Below are 21,446 nucleotides of genomic sequence, written 5' to 3'. Positions count from 1 at the left end.
CTCCAACAGTACCTAGAGCTTGACAAGCATAAGAACTGGGCAAGCATATTCAGTACTTTCCTTCAGTCACCAACCAGTTCCGGTTGAGAAGCTGGATGTAGTATCTCTATTTTTATTCCTCCATATTTGGTAACCTCCCATGAATTTCTTAAGTATTCCCAAGGATCTATGCTTCAGCATTCACAACATCCTTTGGCAAGGGGTTTCACAGGTTGATTCTTTCTTGTGTGAGAAATCACCTCTTTGTGTTTGTTTTGATGACGTTCTACTAGCATTATTTGCTCCTCCACTAGCTCTAGCAGTGACGGATTGTAAAAAAAAACCTCCACTATGTGCCCCTTTATTCATCTGGTTTCCACATTCAGAAGATTTGGCTGATGCAGTTTTGCTCATCCTTGCTGCCCTTGTCTGAACTTTTCCCAGCTCGTTTATTTCCCACCTTGAGATGGGGGACCAAAATCACATAGCACTAGATTCAGAAAATGTATGGATTTAGACAACAGAACAAAGAATATCTATTTTTTTTTCTTTGTTCTTCCCCTAACAATTCTTAACATTTGACTGCTACTGAGGTTTGAGCTGATTTTTTAATGGAACTGTCTATTGTAACTCCAAAATCATGCTCCTGTGATGTACTAGTCACTGCACACCATTTTAGATAGGGAATTAGGATTGAATTTCTTCCTTCATGCATACTACTTTGTATTTATCTATACTGAAATTCATCTGCCATTTTGTTGCATAGTCAGCATTATAGTCATGTAATTCTTCAGAGTTAATCCACTCTACTATGAATAACATCCAAGATCATCAGCAAACAGTGTCACTTCATTGTTCACTCATTTTTCCAGGCTTTTCATGAAACATGCTGAGTAGCAAGACTCCACCTGTAGTTCTTCCTCCATGGAGAAAACTAACCATGTACTGAGAAATGAAAAATGTGTTCAATCCGGAAAAAAAGGCCGAATACAGACCTAGAGTCCTGCTCAGGTCTGATTTAATCAGATCAGCAAGGTCAAATTAAATATGATTCAGTTAAGATCAATTTCTGCAATTCATAAATTCAAATGTGATTTAGAAAAGAAAAATCAATGATAATGATCTTAAAGAAGACCTGGAATCTTTCAACATAAATGGCCCCAAAACACATTACAAACTATACCTCATAATATTTTCTATAAATTTAAAGCTATCAATCACGATTGATGACAAAATTTCATCATTCTTGAAGGAAAAAAGTTAATGTCTTGTTCAGCTGATATCAACAAAAACACTCAGTCAGACAGAAGCCAGTTCTCAGATGAAGAATTTGCTCAGGTCACTGGTATCCAGGCTTTCTCTCTTCATGAAAAATGTCCACTGGTTTTTAATTATATTACTGTAGTGTTATAAATTGCTAATATGCCACAGCATCATAAAATGTTTTTATTAATTCTTGCTTAAAGATACTGATTTTAGGTCTTGTTTGGAAGTACTGTGTCTCCCCTTCCCTCCCAAATTAGTGAACCAATTCAACAAAAGCTTAGACAATTTCCTTTCTGAATTGTTATACCACCCATGTCAGTCTGCTTGCAAAAAACTGATCCAGTCTCATCATTTAATAGTTTATGAAGTATGACAGCAGCACAGCTTGAGGTGGTATAATTAGTTTGAAGATATTCATGGCTAACTCTAACTATGTTTTATTCAGTTTAAACTTTTCAAAAGCTAACCTTTCTTAACCTTTGCAAATCTAGGTAATTCCATATTTCTGTCCTGTTAATATCCTTGATTTTGCTTTAGTCAAGTAAGTATTTTTGATCAACTATTTTTCTATCCTTTCTGTAATAAATAAAAGGAACTCTCTACTAGGGAAGTTAACCTGTGTTCAATGAGGGCAGATATATTAATTTGTTTGTTTCTGAAAAGAGGGTTAAATTAGAATAAAACAATTTATTCTAAGATGAAGAGTTCACATATAATACAAATCAGGAAAAGCTTCTGATGCTAACGAATTCAAAAAAACTGCCAAAGTAATATGAGCAAGTATTTCAGATTTTTTTCTTTTGGTAGTGATCCTCCTTTGGAGACTTCCAGAGGTAATCAATGTACTCATCAGGACATTTTTTAGTCACGTTGGCTAAAGAAGGTAAAGATACGATAGTAACAGAAAGCTTGGCATGGCAGCATAAAAATGTCTGAAGGTCCATAGCCTACATCTGTTTTATCAGCGTACAACTGGAGGATAGTTTTGCTATATGTGAACATTGCTCATGCTCTTGGAAAAGAGAAGAACTAAAAAGCCTGGGTCTCTTCAGTTTGGAGAGAAGGCAGAGGGCAGATGTGCCTGAGGTTTACAAAATCATGAAGGGGATAGGTAAGACGAATGCAGAACTGTCCCACACCAAACCATGCAATGCTAGAAGGATAGGCACTTTTGTGTTCATCACAGACAGTAGTGAACTTGTGAACTTGCTGTGCAAACAAACAAGTTCAAAAAGCGACCAGACAAATTCACAGACAGTAAGTCCATAAAAGGAGATTAAAAGGCTGAGGCAGGGATGTCCCCGCCAACATCCATAATAAAACAACTGTGAAGGTTGAGGAAGTATGAGGGGGGAAAAAAAAAGAAAGTGCCTGGGCTCACACGTGCTCCCTAGTTAGCCTCTCCTATTGCCACGAGAGCAAGAGAAAACTGAACTTGACAATTGGTTTGACAAATACAGCATTTCTTACTATTGTAACTTGTGTGTCTGTGCAGCAGTGAGCAGAGGTTGGAAATATTCCTGCAGATTCATTGCTGAACTGGCACAATCACATCCCTGTAGTTGGTTCCCAGTGTGAGCAGAGTGAGATTCCATCTACTGTGATATTCACAGTGTAGGCAGCCTATTAATTCCTCAGAGTTACAATTTAGCATGTTTAGTACAGTCTGAATTAATTTTAAAATTAGTAAAATGCATGTGACTACTCTTTTTTCTCCTCAGATACTTGCCTTATAATTCCTTAAAAATGCTCTGTACAATTTCATGAGTGATTGTAGTTTGAAAAACAAAAACAACTGTCTATAGTTTTTGCAGCAGAAATATATGAACCTCTTACCTTTTGGGTAAATGTCTTTCAAAGGTACATCTCCAGGTGCTAAAATTCTGACTATTTGATTAGAAGCCAATAAAGTTACACAATTGGTTTGTTTTGCAGGTCCTGTTTTCCTCCGGGCTCCATAATAAAATGAATCAGAAGGAGAAGCATGTCTGCGACTCAGAGAGGAGCTTCTTTTCCAGCTATACACTTCACTGGGAGACTGCAAGAGAAAAGGATTCAATTGAATAAAAAGTTTCCATTATGGAACCTATCAACAAACTTTTCTTGGTAAGTTCCACTTCACATTCAATTTCAAATCCAACATAGCTACTGTGGTTACTTCTCATGTCACCACAGGTCAAGGAAAAGACCCGGATGATTTTGTCATTAAGATTACCTATAAAGGAGTGACAAACAACAGACTACTTATACAACCTTCAGTAAGTCAGGCTGATGATCTGGAGTTGAATCAAATTTTTTTTATATTGAACCAGGAGCAGAAAGCATTGAAATAGACTCACCTGGAACCAGCTATATAAAAGGGTTTAATGTAGTGAACTACTACTATAATCTAAATTGTCATCATTCTAGGTAAATGCAAACAGATATTTCAATCTTGAATTCAGAAGTATACACTAAGGCTCAGACTCAGCTCCATGTTCAGAGACATAAATGTAGGTATCTACATGTGAGCCAGATACTTCACCTCCCATAGTCAATAGGGTCTAGCGAGCAAATCATCTGGTCTTAATATATTTGGTCAGCTGAGCACTGTTACTATAAATAAAAGCTTGGATACCTTGCTCATATGTAAACATCTACACCATCGAAATTAAACTTAGAGGACTTAGGGGTCTGAATCTGGAGCTTTTTTCCATCCCTAGCATTCACCTTCAGCATTCATTCTTCAACATTCACAGTTAAACACATTAAAACCATTTTTAAAACTACCTATCTGGAAAGATAGGGCCCAAGTCTAAATCAGGGAGAACAAAGTGCTCTGGCAGCAGTATTAGTATTGAGGGGGACAGTTACCTGTAGCACTCCCTCGTCTAGGCTGCCTCCTTAGCCTAATAATGAACTCACAACTGTTTTTTGACATACACATGAAGAGCAAATATAATCAATCTSGTAATAGAAATCTAAATCATATAAAACTCAAAAACTAACTGCAAGGACACAGGGAATGTCTTACTATCAATGGTATTTTCCTGAAACACTTAGGATTTCAGAGTATTTTTTTCTGTCATTTGGCTTTTCCAAAATTCATTCTGGTTAATAGTGAAATTTTTTAATTTGCACCAACATATTATGCAAACATGACACACAATCATTTATTCTATAAGCATCATCTTCTTTAGATATCACTAAATAGTAAATATAAATACATTCAGAGAATTAAATGAACCTCTTTTATATCGTCTGTGTTTATCTCTACTCCTTGCTATAGTCTTAGTCAGTAAACTGTTAAGTTTCACTTTCCTTTCTGGTCCTTTTCTATTTATCTCACAGGATTTTTGGAAACAGAGTGAGCAAAATTACATGCAGTATTTATACTTAATCACAAGATTAAATAGTGAAGGGGGTTATAGCTTTGTTTCCATTTTCTGTACCTGTTTATTCCTCTTAAATCCAGAGTCCTGATAGATGCTGCACACTGAGCAAAAGATCACACTGAACAGTCCAAAATGACTACCACTTTTCTGAGTAGTTCTATTTAATTAAAAATCTATCAAAGCACATTATTTATAAAATATTCCCCTAACCAGCAATATCTGCAATTTACCTACAATGAATTTTGTCTATACTGGATATTAAGTTGCCCCATTTCTTTTACTTTTTCAAGCTCCTCTGAAGTCTTTTTAGATTAGTCTATTGCAACAAATAATATGCATTCCACATATTTATCATTTACTGTCATTCCCTTCTTCCTCCATATCATTTGGTAAACAGGTACTTAATTGGTTACAGAATAAATGAGATCATATTACTTCATTGTATAATAATGCTGAGTATTTACCAAGAGGTCTGGGAAACCAATAACAATAGTAGCATAATTATGTTCGTCTGAGAAAATCCTGTTGGGGGAGCTGATCTTTTGTCCCACAGCTGCACTGAGGTTTTCTGAAGATAGCTGGTCACTTGAAACTGCATGCGGCACGCACAGTTCTGATGCTAAACAGGGAAATTAAACAAAATGAAAGTCATTAAATCCAGATGTGCAATGGGAAAAAATATTAATTGTATGAGTGCTGAGCACTAATCATTGCTATTATTTTGAACATAAATTTATTAAAAAGCAGAAAATGTGATTATATCACACTATAACATAGAAAAGAAAGTCAAGAAATATGTTATGCTTGTAAATATGTTTGTTGTAAAGTTAAGTGCTTATATCAGGAAATACTGATTTTGTAGTTGCCTGCAACACTTAATTTTGCCCTCTACTACTCAAATGAGGGAGGAAACCTGTGGAACAGAACAGCATACGATCATATCATTAAAGATTGCTAGCGTGCAAATGCACAAAGAGGTAGAATGTAGGTTTGCACAGGTAAGTGTCAATCTGACATTTCTTGGTGACTTGTCTCCGGCTTTGCAATCAAGTATTTATGCTGTTTGTAACAGATGTATGATAATAATGGTCTAGTTTTCTTTCTTTTTAAGCTAAGGAAAACCAAATTTTATTCTGTGCAAATGTAAAAACCCTTTACCTTGCTTTATATTATGAACACAGTCAGAACCCAGTATCTTTAGCTCTGCAGCATACACTGCTTCTCTTGAATCAGCAGGCTATCTCCTTTACCTGGCAGCAGGAGAAAATCTTTCTTCTCTCAGAGGATGAATGGGCTACTGGTTTGGGTCAGTGGAAAACCTCAACTGGTCTACATTTTCTTAATTCCTCTCCCCAAGTTCTCCCTCAAGAATGAGATCAGGCTGAAGATGTTACGTTCTGAGTTCGGTGAATGATTTGGAAAGAGTGAAGAGGGAATATGATGCCTTTTTATATTGGAAGATTAAAAAAAAAGATAATAGAGGATAAAAATAGCACAAAAAGCAGGCAGCTACTAATTGCTCACAAATACTTCTAGAATGGAAATTATAATAAGGTTTCTACTCATCTGAGGAATGATATTTTATAATGGTTTCTAAATAAGGTAGTAGGAGGAAAGAAACTACTGCTTTCTGATGGAGCTTGATAAGCTGATAGAATAAACTGTACAATAGATAAAAAGGATCCTGGATATTTAAGCTGTGGTAAGTCCTTGGTATTCAATTTGTTGTTGTTTGTGTAAAATAAGACTTATTTGTTGTTTATATCATATTTCTACTATGTTAGTCTTATTCTTCATACTTTTATTTGACAGCCAAAAGCACCAGAAAGAATTTTTTTCCCTTTTAATACATTTAAAGTGGTTTCTTTATTTTTCTTCTCTCTCTTAGACACACTGTGGATAGGCCAAAGCCTGCAAACTCCTAGGTAGGATGCACATATATTTCTAGTGTTATTAAACCAAGCAGACAAAGATTTTGTGTACCTTGACCAAATGCTTAGGGTTGAAGATGCCATCAAATCAGAAGGTAGACATGCTATCCCATTTTCTTGGCAGGCAGAATGATGACCATTAGAAGTTACTGCCTTTTTCTGTGGCATAAGACATGCTTCATTTCCTAGTGTCATCTGTGAATTTCACTGAACAACTTTCTTCTATTTTATAACGCATGTGTAATGGCTTCAGTGGCCTCCTGTACACTTTTATAAGCTGTGGCTTTTGCTCTGTATTAAGAGTATGCTTCTTATACATTTGGGAAAATATATTCTTACATATTTTTGAGTTGGGAAATGTCTTCTAGCTCATCTCAGTATGTATAGCACACCTATAACAATGTACAGGTTGGACTCATCAACGTATTTTGTCCCATTTATTCCTATATTCTAATTCATGCCCAGCAGTCTTCTGTCCTTTTCTATCCTGTATCCCTTGACCGAGGCTACTAAATATTACAATGAACAAAGTTCACTTTATTCAAACAGCCTGAAGTTTGAACATGGAATTTGTCATGCTTTGTGAAATATTATTATTAACTAAACATGACAAGGGGAGGAAAAAAAATCAGGAAGAAGGTTACTCAGACCTTTAAAGTAAAAAAGCTTTGTTTGTGCAGCTGCAAACGCAGAAATGAAAAAAAAAAAAGAAAAAGAGAACAAGTCAAGCTTGCATTCAATACCTGTTGTTAAGCCAAATCCTATGTCAGCTGGCTCTTCACTCAGTGCATACAGCTGGCAAACCTCACTGTCTTCAGCTTCCATAAGGGCACGCTTGGTTAAAAGAAATTTCCTGTAAAGGATTCATGTTTATAATAATTTCTGATTGAACCTGTAATTCTAAACAAGGGCTTTAATTTTCTGGAATAACAAAACCATTCTATGTTTACATAACAAGGTTATCAACACCTTTTCCTAAAACTAAATGATTTACCAAACATCTGTGAGATTGGAGAGAGTGAGCCAGCTAGAGGCAGATTTGCCTTCTGGTAACTATTTACACACTTTTATTTGCTGTGCATGTATATAAAAGTAAGAAAGCACAGTATTATTTCTTTCATGTGACTATGATGTAAAGCAAGCAGGCACTAATCCTGGACTATGGGGCTATATTTCTAAGGCTAAGTCCACTAACATTCTCATTTCTAAAGATCAATGCTACCTCTTAAAAACAGGAATTAACATACATAGAGTCAAACCTACTCTAGATTTTTAGAGGCATAAATTTAGATAGGCATATCCTTTGCATTTTTTCCTGTGCATGCCTACCTGCACTTTGACCAAATCTGCAACACCACTATACATGTACAGTCATTCATGCAAGCCAAAAAAGCAGCTTTTGTGTTTTTCTTGTGCGATACCTGTGCATGCAAACATTGCATGCATCATTGCAGATTATTACATTGATCTGAAGGTTCAAATATTTGTAATTTGTTTGGTGCTAATACAACACCTGGCACCACATGGTCTGAGATCACGAGTAAAGCGCCTAAAAATGAAGCTTCTTGAACACAAAGAAGAAAGAATACCATAAAGAAAACCAGGCTTAACTGACCGATTTGTCTGGTTTTCCACCAACAGCCACCGATCTTCAGCCACCAGGAAAACAGATTTGAGACTGATTGGAAGTGAGATGGTATGAGTTTGACCCTCCAGTACATCCAACACAATAAGGCGATTTCTGTAAAATTGGAAGCCAAGAAAAAATAATTGTTCACAAGGAGGTCTATTAAAAATCAATACAATAAAAGCATATAATTTAACTCTCACCCTTCTTCTTTGTAGAACACCAGCCAGTTTTTGTGTGAAAACTCTCGGCACATTTTGTAGTTGCTCTATATAAAAATATGTCAAACAGTAGTTAGGGTTTGTTAGATCAATCTTGGTGAGTTTTCCTAATTTCTTTGAAAGTATACCACATTTTTCCTTTACTTAGAATCATTCACTACATTTATTATGCCTCAAAATGCTATCTCTTGCCCTTTGTCCCAAGTCATATAACTGCACCGTAATTGAGTTTGTCATTTTGAACACAATCCTTTTGTAATAAAATGTTCTGTTACTCTATCTCTAGAGTTCTATCTCCAAAGAGGGATTTTTTTAAAAGATGTATGTCCTCTGACAGTACGACTTATTTATACATCTACCATCATTCTGCAACTGCTATTTTCTGTGTAAAGTATTTAAATATACATAGGAGGAAACACTTAAATTAACAGTAAGAGAAACCATTCTGGAGTAATTCTTCCAATATTGAGCTTTATATGCCAAATTAATTTGGCATAGTATAGCTAGGTGCTACTTCTCACCGTGTCTTCCTTGCTGCTCCACCAAGATGTTTTCTTGGGAGTGTCTTGACTATCTGCTAAGAGCAAAAGCCGGCGAAGGGCACCATTGTTTGTATCCAGCAACAACACAACGTTACTCTGTAAATGGAAAGCAGATCTGTGTTCATTTCAAGCCCACTTAAGAGACTACATCAAATCTATATGAAGCACCTTTGCAACTCTAGCAACCTAAGATGCTTTGAAAAGATAATATGGATTTTGCTGGAAAATGTAGGCTGAATGCTCTTGGATCATTTCAAAGTTCATGGATAAACTTAACTGAACAGGTAAATACATGCTAAAGGGCTGGAATTATATTTCCATTTTTCCATAATGTTTTGTCTTACAGCCTAAGCTTTTTGCATAGGCTTTAGAAAGTGGACTAGTATAGCTTACATACCCAAGCTGTAAATCACCTGCAGCAGCCATTAGCAGTCAGCTACAGGTAACAGGTTCTGCCACATTACTAAAGTATTTACTTTTCGTTTTTATGTGTTTTCTTAGCATTACTCTAAAACATCCATTACTTATACTGTATACTTATATAAAACTGATGAGAGAAGAAATGGCTCAACATTTCTCTCGCAGCTCACACTTCAGATACCTAGGAGCCTATTAAAAATTCTAGTACGTGAAAATCCTTCTATAAGCTGCATGCTCGGACAGCTGATAGAGTGTCAGAGGCAGGAAGGCTGTTGGAGGACAGCAGGATGACTCTACAGGAGTAAGATCCAAAGCAGACAGGATATCGAACAGCAGTGTGTGAGGGTCCTTCACGTATTACAAGCAAAAATATGGTACTCTACATTTTGTTTTGCAGATTTCTCTGTTACTCATAACCCCAAGGTCCACGCATGCTGTCACACGATGGGGACAGCTATCAATACTTCTCCCTCCCAGCCCCAGGGTCACAAACTGAGGGGGATCACAGCATTTCACTGAGGCTCTCCCTGGCTGCCACACAGCATCACAGCTTGTCCCCAGCTCTGGGAGCCACATGCCACCCAAAGCTGACTAAAAAGCTCATCAGCTACATTTAAGGTGTCGGAGCCATGTCTAGGGTGTATGGCACAGATGAACGCACCTGATATACAAAGTACATAACTTGATGAACCAGCTTGTTTGCAGGTTCATTTGAAACATCTCTTTTTATAAAGTACCACAGCTGCTCCTAATGTGTTTAACTAAGAATTCAAGAGAACAATCATTCAGGGCCAACCTTAACTGTACCAAATGAAATTTAAAAGGTACAAAAGCACAACTTAATTAAGCCTTGAGATGAAATTTTTGTTTGTCTTTCAGGGAAATGTTAGGTTCTGCAAGGACATTAGGTTCTGCAAGGACTTATTAAAAGTTAGCTGTCTACGTATAACATCTGCAATAATGCATGACAACCGTTAAGGGAATAAAAAATAAATTCCCACTAATTCTCCTAAATAAAACAGATACAAACAATATGAGTCACAGTGGTTTTGTTCTTTTTGGGTACACTTCATACTTTCACTAGGATTATTTGGGAGAATCAACTTTTTTTTAATAATGGCAGTCATTTAAAACTAAATATGGTAAAGCATTTAAAACATTACCATGTTATTTGCAGCATTCGGGAAATTCATCTGGAATTCAATACTTCTAAAAAAAGCAGTTTGCTTATGTATTTCAAAGCAAAATTACAGAAATGTAGCTCAAAAAGAAAAAAAAAGTAGGGCATTTGCTTTGGATTTTGGTTTTCTGCCATATTTTATTTACATAGTTCTGCAACTGCACTGCTGAACCAAAGAAATGCATTAGCCTTCCATGTGAGATAAAAAACACATATGAATCAATTACATTCTTCCACTTAGCATTAAATTTATGAGAGCAGTTGGTAATATAAAAAGCCTCTCTACTCCACCCCTTTTGATGTTAATGGTTTCCTTCTGCGCTAAGTGACTGATGTATATTCTGTCTGTGTTTAAGAATAGATTTTTGCGTCACTTGCAAACACATCCAAAAGCAGCTTTGGCAACTCTTCAAGTGGGCTGGGAAAAGACGCTGGTGTGCAATTCCGCTATGTTTGTTCTTGACTGGGAGAAAAGTAACCTTTGGGAGACCTCCTGACCCTGGTGTCTGGAATTCCAAACTTTGGACAGATGCAATAACCAATCTCATGAAGTGGTGGGCCTTTATTTTTAGTTACTGCAAAGTTTCCCTTTCCTTATTGCTGTTTTTATTTTAGCAAGTATTTTCCTCTTAAAAATCCTTAAACCAAACAAGGCTGTGATTGCACTTTGCAAGTATGGGAAGTTGTTCTTTATGCCCTGGTAGACAGAGAGTTGGAGGAAGGAATAAATTTCAATTTCAGAGGAGGAGAATATAAAGTATTCAGCTTAACCCTCTTGTACTCTAATATATTCTTGTATTCTACAAGTGCTTACATTCACAGTCTCATCCTCTTCTGCACTTGATGCCCACGTCTCAAGCAACCAGGCTCACAAACACAAACTCTTCTTCACTGTCAGCTTAAGCCAAAGCTGATTCTTAGCTTAGCACCTCTCTACAGCGTGCACTCACTGTGCCTCCTATTCCCCTAGCACCTTTTCTGCTAGAGTTATTCAGTGACCAGTGCCTATGGGTGCCATGCATGTAACAATCCTGACACTGTGCATACTAGTATAGATACAGATATATTATTAGGTTAAAGTGAAAGAAGTCTGTGCAATGATTTATGGTTTTGGGCTAAACCATGGTGCCCTCACAGGTGTGGAAATGTATACAAGTGGATTACTGACATTTTAATTAATGTGAGCAGAGTCCTTCAGATTATCTGGGAAACTTGATTGTACTAGAGATTTCAGGAACCTAAGAAAAGCAAGAAGAAATATGAGCTTTGTGTTTACAGAAAGGAAAGTCTTCACCTCATATAAGATCCCCAAAAGATGAGAATTTCATAATGTCAACTTGCTTTTGAAGAAAACATATCCTCCTCCTGAAATCATATAGTAGAATGTAATGGAGACTAGAAGGAAACTGAAGCAGTTCTCTCTCTTCCCAGCTCACTTCCTGACAGCGAAAGATAAAAGTGGTGTTAAAGGATACTGGCAGGACAAGGCTTTACACTGCAAATTCCATCTTACAAACAAATGACTTCAGATTTAGGAAGTGTCTCTCCAAAGTCTATCACTGCAGCTTGACTGAAAAGGCAGAATCAAAATAGGCTGTGCTCACTAGTGCTCACTGTGTTGAAGAGACCTACTCTTTCTTTCAAGAAGATGTAAAGGTGGCTTAAAAGTAGGCAAATCTCTGTTTTATACAATTAAGTTAAATCTTCAGTAAGATTTTTTTAGTAAAATTTTATTTAAAAGGACAAGAAGGAATTGTGGTCTTTACTTTCATTTTACTGGAAGGCCCTACTGAATCCTGATGGATGTCATCTGAGAAATAGTAAATCACAGACACTTATTTGAAGAGCTACAATATCATCACCTCACCCTTTCCAATATGGTTATCATCCATTTAAAATTGTTCTTTTTTATAACTTTTTATWACATTCATCTCAAAAAATATTTATTAAAACAAAAAATTTGGAAAAAATTTTAGTCTTTGATAATGCCTAATTAGTGGATTATGTTTTTAATTAAATATCAGCTGTCAAACGGACAGTTTTTTTTAAATGCAATTTCTGATTTCAAATATTAGTAATACTTGACATTTTGCAAATACATATAGACAGATCTCTAAAGTGAAAGATATACTATTTACATTATACTTGTCTGTGAAAGCCTCTCTGATCTATCCTTTAGCACAAGTAGCTAATCCTCACCTGGGAGTAAAATGTACTACTGATCTATGTGTATTAACATGTGAATGCTGCAAATACTGAGGTTAAGGCTGGCAGTCATCTTACCTAACTTAGTACACTAAAAGGCAGGTATCAACTATACTGGCTGCCTAGGCTCCTTTTGTAGTCAGTGGAAAGAGAGAGGCATCTCCATAAGGCAATTCACCTTAGCTGTTCTACCTCAGCTGGGATGAAGTACTCTCTCAGATCACCTTTATCCTCTCAATGGATACAAAAGATACTTAAATCATTAGCTTAGCCCATACATCTACCTGCTAATGTCATAAGTAATAACCGATTTAATTTCATAAACAGCAATATCCACCTGATTTCATAGGAGCACAAAGAAACCACATGACTTTTCCATGGCTCCATAGCAGGAAGAGTTGGGAATGAAACCTAAACTCCCAGTGGAAATACTAAATTTCTTGAGACTCTCTCTTTTGATTCAGTAGAAATTGCAAATGCAGAGAACTCAACACATCAGCCCTAACATAAGAAAGGATGGCAATGGCTTTGAAGACTACAACAACAGCATCCAGCTGACCTATGCTTTGGTCCCACATTAAAAAATCAGTCCCACGCATATGAACATGCAATATATGAGAATCACAGATCATCATTTTTTTGTGTGCAATATGCTTAACTTATACAAAAAATCTAAAATCACTTTTGAACAGTGTCCTAATACTGGCTTTTTACAACTAAGTTTGCATTTTAATGAAACACATTTTCAGACTTGATGAGGAAGGTCAATCTTAATAATTTTGCATAAGAAGTCTTAAGTTAATACAAAGCATTCAGAAATATAATAATTACTGTACTACCTTCCAGCATTGTAAAGACACTTATTTTCAGACAGGATGATACGATTTGTTCGACTACAGTACTTGCTAAGAAAAGCAAGACTGAAGTTGTCAGTATCTAAATTTTAAGTCAGAGAATAAAATGGCATTACAACTGAACTGAAGTAGACTGGAAAGGGGCCCTGAGTTACCATATTCTTTCTGCAGAACAATCTTTTTTTTTTCAGATTTTAATTCATACTTTCATTGAATATTATCTTCCATGAGGACAGGCAAAAAGAACCTCTGATAAAAACCACATTGCTGAAGCTGAAATTGAATACAACTATGATTTGATTAAGAATAAAACTTAGCATGAAAATTATTTTCATGGTAGGAATTTTAAAAGCTTGGAAAGCAAAGAGTATTGCTAAGCTTTATATTAAAGTGTGCAACATTCTAAATATTCTTAGACACAAGACAGACTGCCATCTGTTCTGCAATTTCCTGTATTGACTTTGCCAGAAAAGGCCAAGGATTGTTTACAACTGAACAAATTGTTATGTGCATGTCAAAATAGGTCAAATGTTTTTTTCTGCAGGTGTTCAAGACAACTGTATTGACAGTAAAGAGTGTCCAAGGCAAAACTAAAGAAGAAGGCATACACAATCCTACCAAAAGCAGAAGAATCATATATTTTCTAAGTTATTAATTGTAGTGCTTGAGACCAGAAAGTGGTGTCAACACACGACAAACATTCTTGGAGCAAAAGTATAGCAGAGACACTCATTATGGAATGACTATAAACTGGAATGACTTCTTAAACCCAGCTGAGTGTAGGAAAGGTTATTCTAAATTGGCAGCTCTTTCTCTGAGAATGATGGAAGAAATTCAGAACAACAAAAAGAAAAGGAAGAATGGCAACTAACAATAATTACCAGATAGAATGCTCCCTTCAAACCCCTGTGACTCACAGGCAACATAATAATCTGTTAATAACAATAACAACAACAACAACAATGACGACGTCATCAGCATTTTATCAACTGACCATAACAACAACAGCAACAATAATGTCATCAGCATTTTATCAGCTGATGTCCCTTTCCACTCCTGGGCAAAGAAATTTTTAAATTGGAAACATTCCAATCAGTCATTAATAGTAATTCCAAGTGGAAAGTATGCATTGCTTCACTCTGAAAACAACCTTCCTATCAAGCCAACACTGAAGAAGTCAGTGATTCTAAATTTGTATTGCTGATACACTAAATGCAGGGCTTATATAGCCTTCTTTCTAATCTTGATACTTGAGATGTTACAGAATGGGAAACATCAGGATTTGCAAAAAACCCTCAAAAATAGTGACATGATACAAATATAAGCAACATATCACTTTATGACTCAAGAAACAAGTCTCTCTCATATACTTCTCAAAACGTAAAAAAGGGACAAAAAGGTTGGAAAGGTTCGAACGTACACTGCTCGTTTGAGACTCCCGAACTCAGCTATATCCCTTTCTCTGCTAAAGGCCTATCTATCAGCAAGAAGACTTGAAAAAGTAGGCAGAACTCCACTTCAGTGATGCAAAAGTATATGAAGGGATGTTGCAAATCAGCTAAGAAGTGCAAGAGAAAAAGCTCCACATAAAAAAACAGAGCTGAAGCAACTTTGAAGGTTCAAATTAAAATGAGAAGGAGCACATTCAGCAAGTGGTAGACTTATCCAAGCAATTTCAATCTAAAGACACCTCAAGGATCCTACCTTTATGAAACTGCTTTCCACATCAGTAAGCATACTAACTATTGAGCTTTTTTTTTTTTTTTTTTTTTTTTTTCTTTTTTACCTGCTCTTCATGTAGAATGACTTGACCTTTGAGTGGATTTCCCAGCGGTGCCACAGTCACAAAAGGCTGCCAGACATTTCCAACTGTTCTGGGGAAGAGGTCATAAAAATCCACAAAGTATCCACTCTTACTAGAAACAGTCATAAAGTACAAGGAAACAGGATTGCATGTAGCAACATAAAGAACATTCTCAGCTTCATCTTCTGAAATAAGAAAATAAGATAAAATTAATGAAGAGTCATTGACATTGCACAATGCTCTTTTGAAAGAATATGTATCATAAACTAGGCAGATACATGGTTTCAGATTATATAGCAAAGCCTACAGCAAAATAGACATTGTTGACACAGGGAGATGCAGAAAATGTCTCTTGACACTAACTAAATGGTAGCAGGCAGAATCTTGCCACAAAGCTATTAACTCTTCAAACAAGTAGTCCAAGACTGTCTAATCTTTCTAAGACTCAAGACTGTCCAGACTTTCTAGTTTGTTTATAATCTGAGTCTTCCCTCCTTTTTGCCCTACCACAAGCCCCTTGCTTCCAATTACTATACTTAATAATTATACATGAGATGAATGGAAATTTCATATGGAAACCTTTATATACACCAGCTCTTGAATCACTTCAGAAAATTCTCAAAATTAAACCAAAGCTATGAAATTTCTCCTTCACTTTCACAAAAATTGGTGAAAATATTTGAAGTTAGAGCTACAAGCTGAAAAAGGTAATAATCTAGTACTGATCATTTCAATGTGTCTGAAATACACAATACATTTTAAACGTGTTTAATTATGAACCGTAAAAAAGGTTATGAATATTCCCAATGATGCAATTCTCTTTGGGAATAACAATTCTCATTTACACATAATACATAAGCAATACAGATAATTAAGTCAGGCTTGATCCAATCAGAAAGAATCTTAATCAGTATAAGCTCTGATTTAGTTTGAGAAGGATACATATCCTTACAGAGACCAGAATGTCTCAATGAAATTAGGCTCCCATTTCAATGGCTGATTATTTTTGTATTTTATCTACTGTTTTAAAAAAAGAAAATGGAGAAAGAGAAGCAACACTATTTGTCCTATACTCCACTGCAAAGATTCCCAGAAACACACACTACTATAAATACACTGAAGTGTTTTTATTGCACTCATATTGCCCTTATATATTCCAACAATGGCTGTCAGCAAGCACCTATGGTATCAATAGCCCAGTTCTTCCTCATCTCCAGAGTATTCCACATATTATAATATTGGGGACTGTTACAAAGGTTATTAGCTTTTCTTACTGCACCTTTCGTTACAGCAACATCACAAACTAAGTTAACTTCATTCAGAGGCAGTGTCCAAAAAGCGAGCTCTTCTGTGAAGCTGAGGGACCTGGCTTCATGTCGTTCCACAGGAAATCCTTGAATATTTAAGTACACAGGTCCCTAAAACAAACAATAACAATGAGGGCTTGCTAAAGTATTTCACTCACCATTCTTTATGAAAATCTAGAAGTTTTTTTCAAGACTGTTAAGGCTATTAACAATTGGAACAGACCAAATATTAAATAAATGAAAGGGAAACGGAAATGTTTTTCTGCAAGCTCTCTGAATTACCGATATACCGAAATACTGCCATTTTCTTTACAGTATACAAACCACGCCTTTCTTCCTCATTCTTTTCTTGGTTTGAAACCATCAYTGCTCAGTGACACAACTGAGGTATCACAAACTGATCAAACACAGTCCATTTAAGGAAAAATCAGAACATTTTTTTCTCATAAAAAAGCTCAATGACAATTTCTGGTTAGGTAAAGTTGAGATCTCATTCTCACATCACATTTGCAGTTAAGTTGTTCCTTATTCACTGAATTAATAATTACTGAAGTTAAGCGAAGAACTCAAAGCTGAAAAGAACTGAAAAGCTTTGGCTGCAGGTCAAATTAGACTAAAGATTCAGATTCAAATCTGGCAGTGCCAAGGTCTCGTAAGAATTCAACTGCATATGAAGTAAGAACAAAAAATAGCTTTCCTTCCAGTCTCAGATCTTATCCAAAAATTGAGTTGTGGGGGCTGAAACTGGCCACTTCCAAGCATCCAAAACAGCTTCCGAGTTCTTTCAAAAATGGCACTGTCAACATCCTCACAAATAGCTCAAAAACTTCTGACCAAATCTACTGATTTTAAAGCAAATCTCAAATTCTGAGGGCTGGGTACAAGAAAAAAATAAATCTTTTTTTTTTTTTTTTTTTTTTTTTTTTTAGTCAGAAAAACAAAACGAGGTAACGAAGACAAAGCTTTGTACATTCTCTTTTTCCAGAGGAAATGAACCACATTCTAGGCTTTTCAGATCCCTATATATGAAATCTTATACATTAAAAAAGAACACAAACCTTTACATCTATTCTTTGAGTTTCTGTTGGACACAGCAGTTTCTGTCGTGCGCTTCCTGGGTCATCAATTCTCCAGTAGCCCGTAAATTTATGTTCTGGTAACGGCAGTCTGCCAAACAGCATAGAAGCAAATGAATTTTCATATTTATTAACCAGCAGCTAATATGTAATGAATCATTTAAGCAACAACATTTCTCCAACAAGCCACTTCTAAATATTCTCTTATAGAAAGTACTTCCTCACTAAAACATTTCTTTTACATTTTAAATTCCCCAAATTTTAGCCTTCTGGAATACTAATACAGTCACAGCCTAAACAGCATAATAAAAGAAGCCTATGACAAAACAGGGCCACAAAAGTAAAACATTTTCAGTCTGAATTATTTTGAGGTACATAATAAAATATATCCAAAACATATCAAAATATGTCTCTAGGTTGGTTTATTCAGTTCAGGCAGGATGTGACAGCATCAATTAAAGGGGMTCCAGTACTTGGCACATTCTCCTGAGAAAACAGCAAAATAATGACAGTAAACACAGTGGCAAATTCACCATGCAATAACAGGAATGAACTCCTTCCCTATATTTTGCAACTGCTCACGTGAGCAAAGGCTGTGGTACACAGATGCGCGGATATGCCACTGCCTTCTGCCATCGTAGCCTACAAGAAAGGACTGGGACATCTCCAAAAGCCTTAATTAACTTTCTTGATGCAATTTCCTCATTTCTGTGCCTTTTAGTTAGGGAAGAAATATATTGGCCATAGGAAAACTCAGTTATACAGCAAAAGAAAATGATGGTGTATGACAAAGTAGCTTGACAGCAGACTAGGATGCCATTTTTTATTTCTTYCTCTGCTGGCTCTGAAGTGATTTGCAACAAATAAAAGAAATTTGACATTTCTAATTGGTATAAATACATCCAAGCTAATGAACGCATACCTTTGTGGTTTCTCTTATTTGGGAGAATAAGAATTACTTATTTGCTCCTAAACACATTTACTAAAACTGCATTTTGTGTTACAAGCAGTTGCATGTTACTGTCTGGCCACATACAGCAACAGAACTTGGCAAGAGAACTGAAGAAATTCCCTCTCCCAGTTTCTACAAATATCTCCAAAGCCTATTTTAAGGAAGTTCTCTTAGAAAGTTTGTTAAAAGTCCATGCTTGGTCTTTTCTGTCTTGTCGGACAATGCTTTTTCCTGCTGTTGTAATTATCTACCCCTCCCTGCCAACCAACCTGGCACCTCTAAATATAAAAGGTTTGTTTCATTTCTTCTTGATATGCTTTCCAGAGTAAGAAAGGATTGGAGATTTTCAAATTGTTTTATTGACAGCTTAAAGGAAAAGGCAGGAAAAGGAAAAGGAAAGAGGAACACAGACTATTATCCTCTAATCTTTCTAACTCATGTAAGAAACATACATTACAATTTCCATATTGACACCATACCTCAACTAACCTGGAGTTGCCAGTACTCACAGGGAGACAGTCACTCAGTTTCCATCCCCATTCTGCATTTGGACCATCTGCCAAGGCAGTCAGATAGCCTAAGACAGTTTTTGTTACTTTGAAACGGAAAATAGATAGATGCCCTGGATCACTGATGCTCATAGGTGAATATCCAGCTGTCAGCAATCAGAACTTTTGGATATGCAATAAAAACAGGGAATTTTTTCCTTTCTTTTAGTCAAAAGAACCAGGAGAGTCTTCATTGCCCGTTTGTGGCCTATTTCAGAGTATCAAGAGATACCAGTATTTGGAGAATGAATGATTTATTTTGCATTTTTCCTCACTTCAGTTTGTATTTTTCCATTCTTTACAACTAACTAGTCTAGCCAGATTCTTCCAAAATTAAGAACAGAAAATAAGTCAGAGTCAAAAGAAATTCAAGTACAATATAGTTTAGGTTACAACATTGAAGACCATTAGGAAAAAAATGTTCAGGATGTACTATTTTAATACATGTGCAATTCTGTGATTCATGAAGATGGATTCACATTTGGCATTCATGCAGACAGAAAAAGGGCAAGGAGTCAAGTCATTAGATATGTCAGATTATCCATGAATGTGAATTCTCCATTAAGCTTCCATTTGGGTTTCAAAATGATTTGTTGGCAAAATTTTGTTTTTTTCTTGAGCCAAAACTGTCTTGTGTTGAAAAAGAAATAGAAGATTTTTTTTTGTTATGATTGCTATGAGTAGCATAACCTCTGATATGCCTATAATCAGCAATAATTGTTTCCTGCTAGCTCAATGGAACATCGTCTTCCACAAGGATTTGGATTTAGTTTTTAATTCTTTACACATTACTCCCATGGGCAATATCCAGAAATCAACGGGTTCCCTAATAACCATGAACACTTATTAAATTTTAAAATAAAACATATGTTAATAACCAGCTTTAATCAAGTCCTCTGCTTTATACAGCAACAGAATTACAGATTGCATTCCCAAAGAAACAAAACATTTCCACTCTGTTTCAGCTTTCTGGAGATTTGCTTTTGCTAACAGTTGCTTTCCCTTAGGAAAAGTAATTTCTCCTTTCTCCTAGATTCTTGAGGTTTTATTCACTTCCCTGCTTCTGAATGATTAAGTTTCTCTGGAGCAGCGGACTAAGCCATCATGAATGGCAAAGAGAAGGGAAAGGCAGACCATAATTTAGGAAAAAAACAGAATTTAGAAAACAAAGTTCCTTTGTCAAGAGTAATCTTTCAGGTTTCTCCTAGTTCTGCATCACTGMCTTCTTAGTGCTCTCATACAGATCTAGCCTAGGAAAGACTAAGAGTATTGAAGAAGCTGGTGGCATTAAAGGTCTTACGATCTATCTGCTTCTTAACAATTATCAGGAGCGAGTGTGAAGAGACAGAAACAACATGACCACACTGAAGACATCCATATTTCTTAACATTTTTCCTCTAGTGAATATGTATTATTTGCATTGGAGTAGGGAGACAATTTTCCTTGCCCAGGACTTACAGGTAACAAGCAAGTTTTGAAAATAACTTGAAGTGACAGTATTAGTAAAAAGCTTGACAAGGCACTCCTGCCACAGTGCAGTATTTCAAATTAACTGAATCAACCAAATACTTTTTACATAAGAAAATGCAGAGAGAACACTATGGAGATGCCACCACTGGCAAAAATCTGAGAAGCAAAGAGATCTGAAGGCTGTAGAAAAGTACACAGGTTGGGTAAGAATTCTGCTGAAATTCCATCGATACCTCCAATTGTAATGTACAGAATAAACCTTGATTTCTGCTTTCCTCAAAAGCTGGAAAAAGTTTATAGCACRGAAAACCTACATGACAGACTGCAGTAAGATTGTAAAAAGAGCCAAGACTTAAAAGGAAGTTCTAATGAATTATTCCTAGTCAATTCTTTCATTACAGATTCTGCAGGTTAAGACAAATTTAAAAACATTTTTATGTTAGTTTACTCTTAATTTTACATCCTGTTTTCCTACAAGAATTCACTGTTGTCCATAAAATGGTTATATAAGTGTAATTTTTGTTCAGAAACGGTGATGTGCACAAGAACTACACTTGACACAGCAATTCTGTATGAAATTATTATTTAGTCAGACTTTTTTCATACACAGCAGTGGAAGGAGAGACAATCTGTCAAAAGGTAATTCTTTAGAGGCTTCTACTGCTGGAAAACTTTTCAAATTGGCATCTA

At 36.0% G+C, this 21,446-nt stretch overlaps 1 protein-coding gene across 1 annotated transcript in view; it reads right to left on the bottom strand.

Moving 5' to 3' along the window:
• The window catches only part of VWA8 (von Willebrand factor A domain containing 8), a 184,911-nt gene that overhangs the window by 51,175 nt on the left and 112,290 nt on the right, over positions 1–21,446 (bottom strand). The window contains exons 27-35 of the mRNA XM_085309462.1: positions 17,769–17,877; positions 16,683–16,821; positions 15,386–15,588; positions 8,920–9,036; positions 8,381–8,445; positions 8,166–8,291; positions 7,294–7,403; positions 5,084–5,238; positions 3,082–3,283 (exon numbers count right to left, since the gene is read on the bottom strand). Of these exons, the coding sequence (XP_085165588.1) occupies positions 3,082–3,283; positions 5,084–5,238; positions 7,294–7,403; positions 8,166–8,291; positions 8,381–8,445; positions 8,920–9,036; positions 15,386–15,588; positions 16,683–16,821; positions 17,769–17,877 (1,226 nt within the window). The remainder of the gene's footprint in view (positions 1–3,081; positions 3,284–5,083; positions 5,239–7,293; positions 7,404–8,165; positions 8,292–8,380; positions 8,446–8,919; positions 9,037–15,385; positions 15,589–16,682; positions 16,822–17,768; positions 17,878–21,446) is intronic.

The sequence above is a fragment of the Rhea americana genome, unplaced genomic scaffold (assembly GCF_003343005.1).
Source record: "Rhea americana isolate MKP2758 unplaced genomic scaffold, rheAme1 scaffold_3, whole genome shotgun sequence".
Taxonomy (NCBI): Eukaryota; Metazoa; Chordata; class Aves; order Rheiformes; family Rheidae; genus Rhea; species Rhea americana.
The sequence above is the reverse complement of the archived record's forward strand: the minus strand, read 5'-3'. Positions and strand labels throughout refer to the sequence as shown.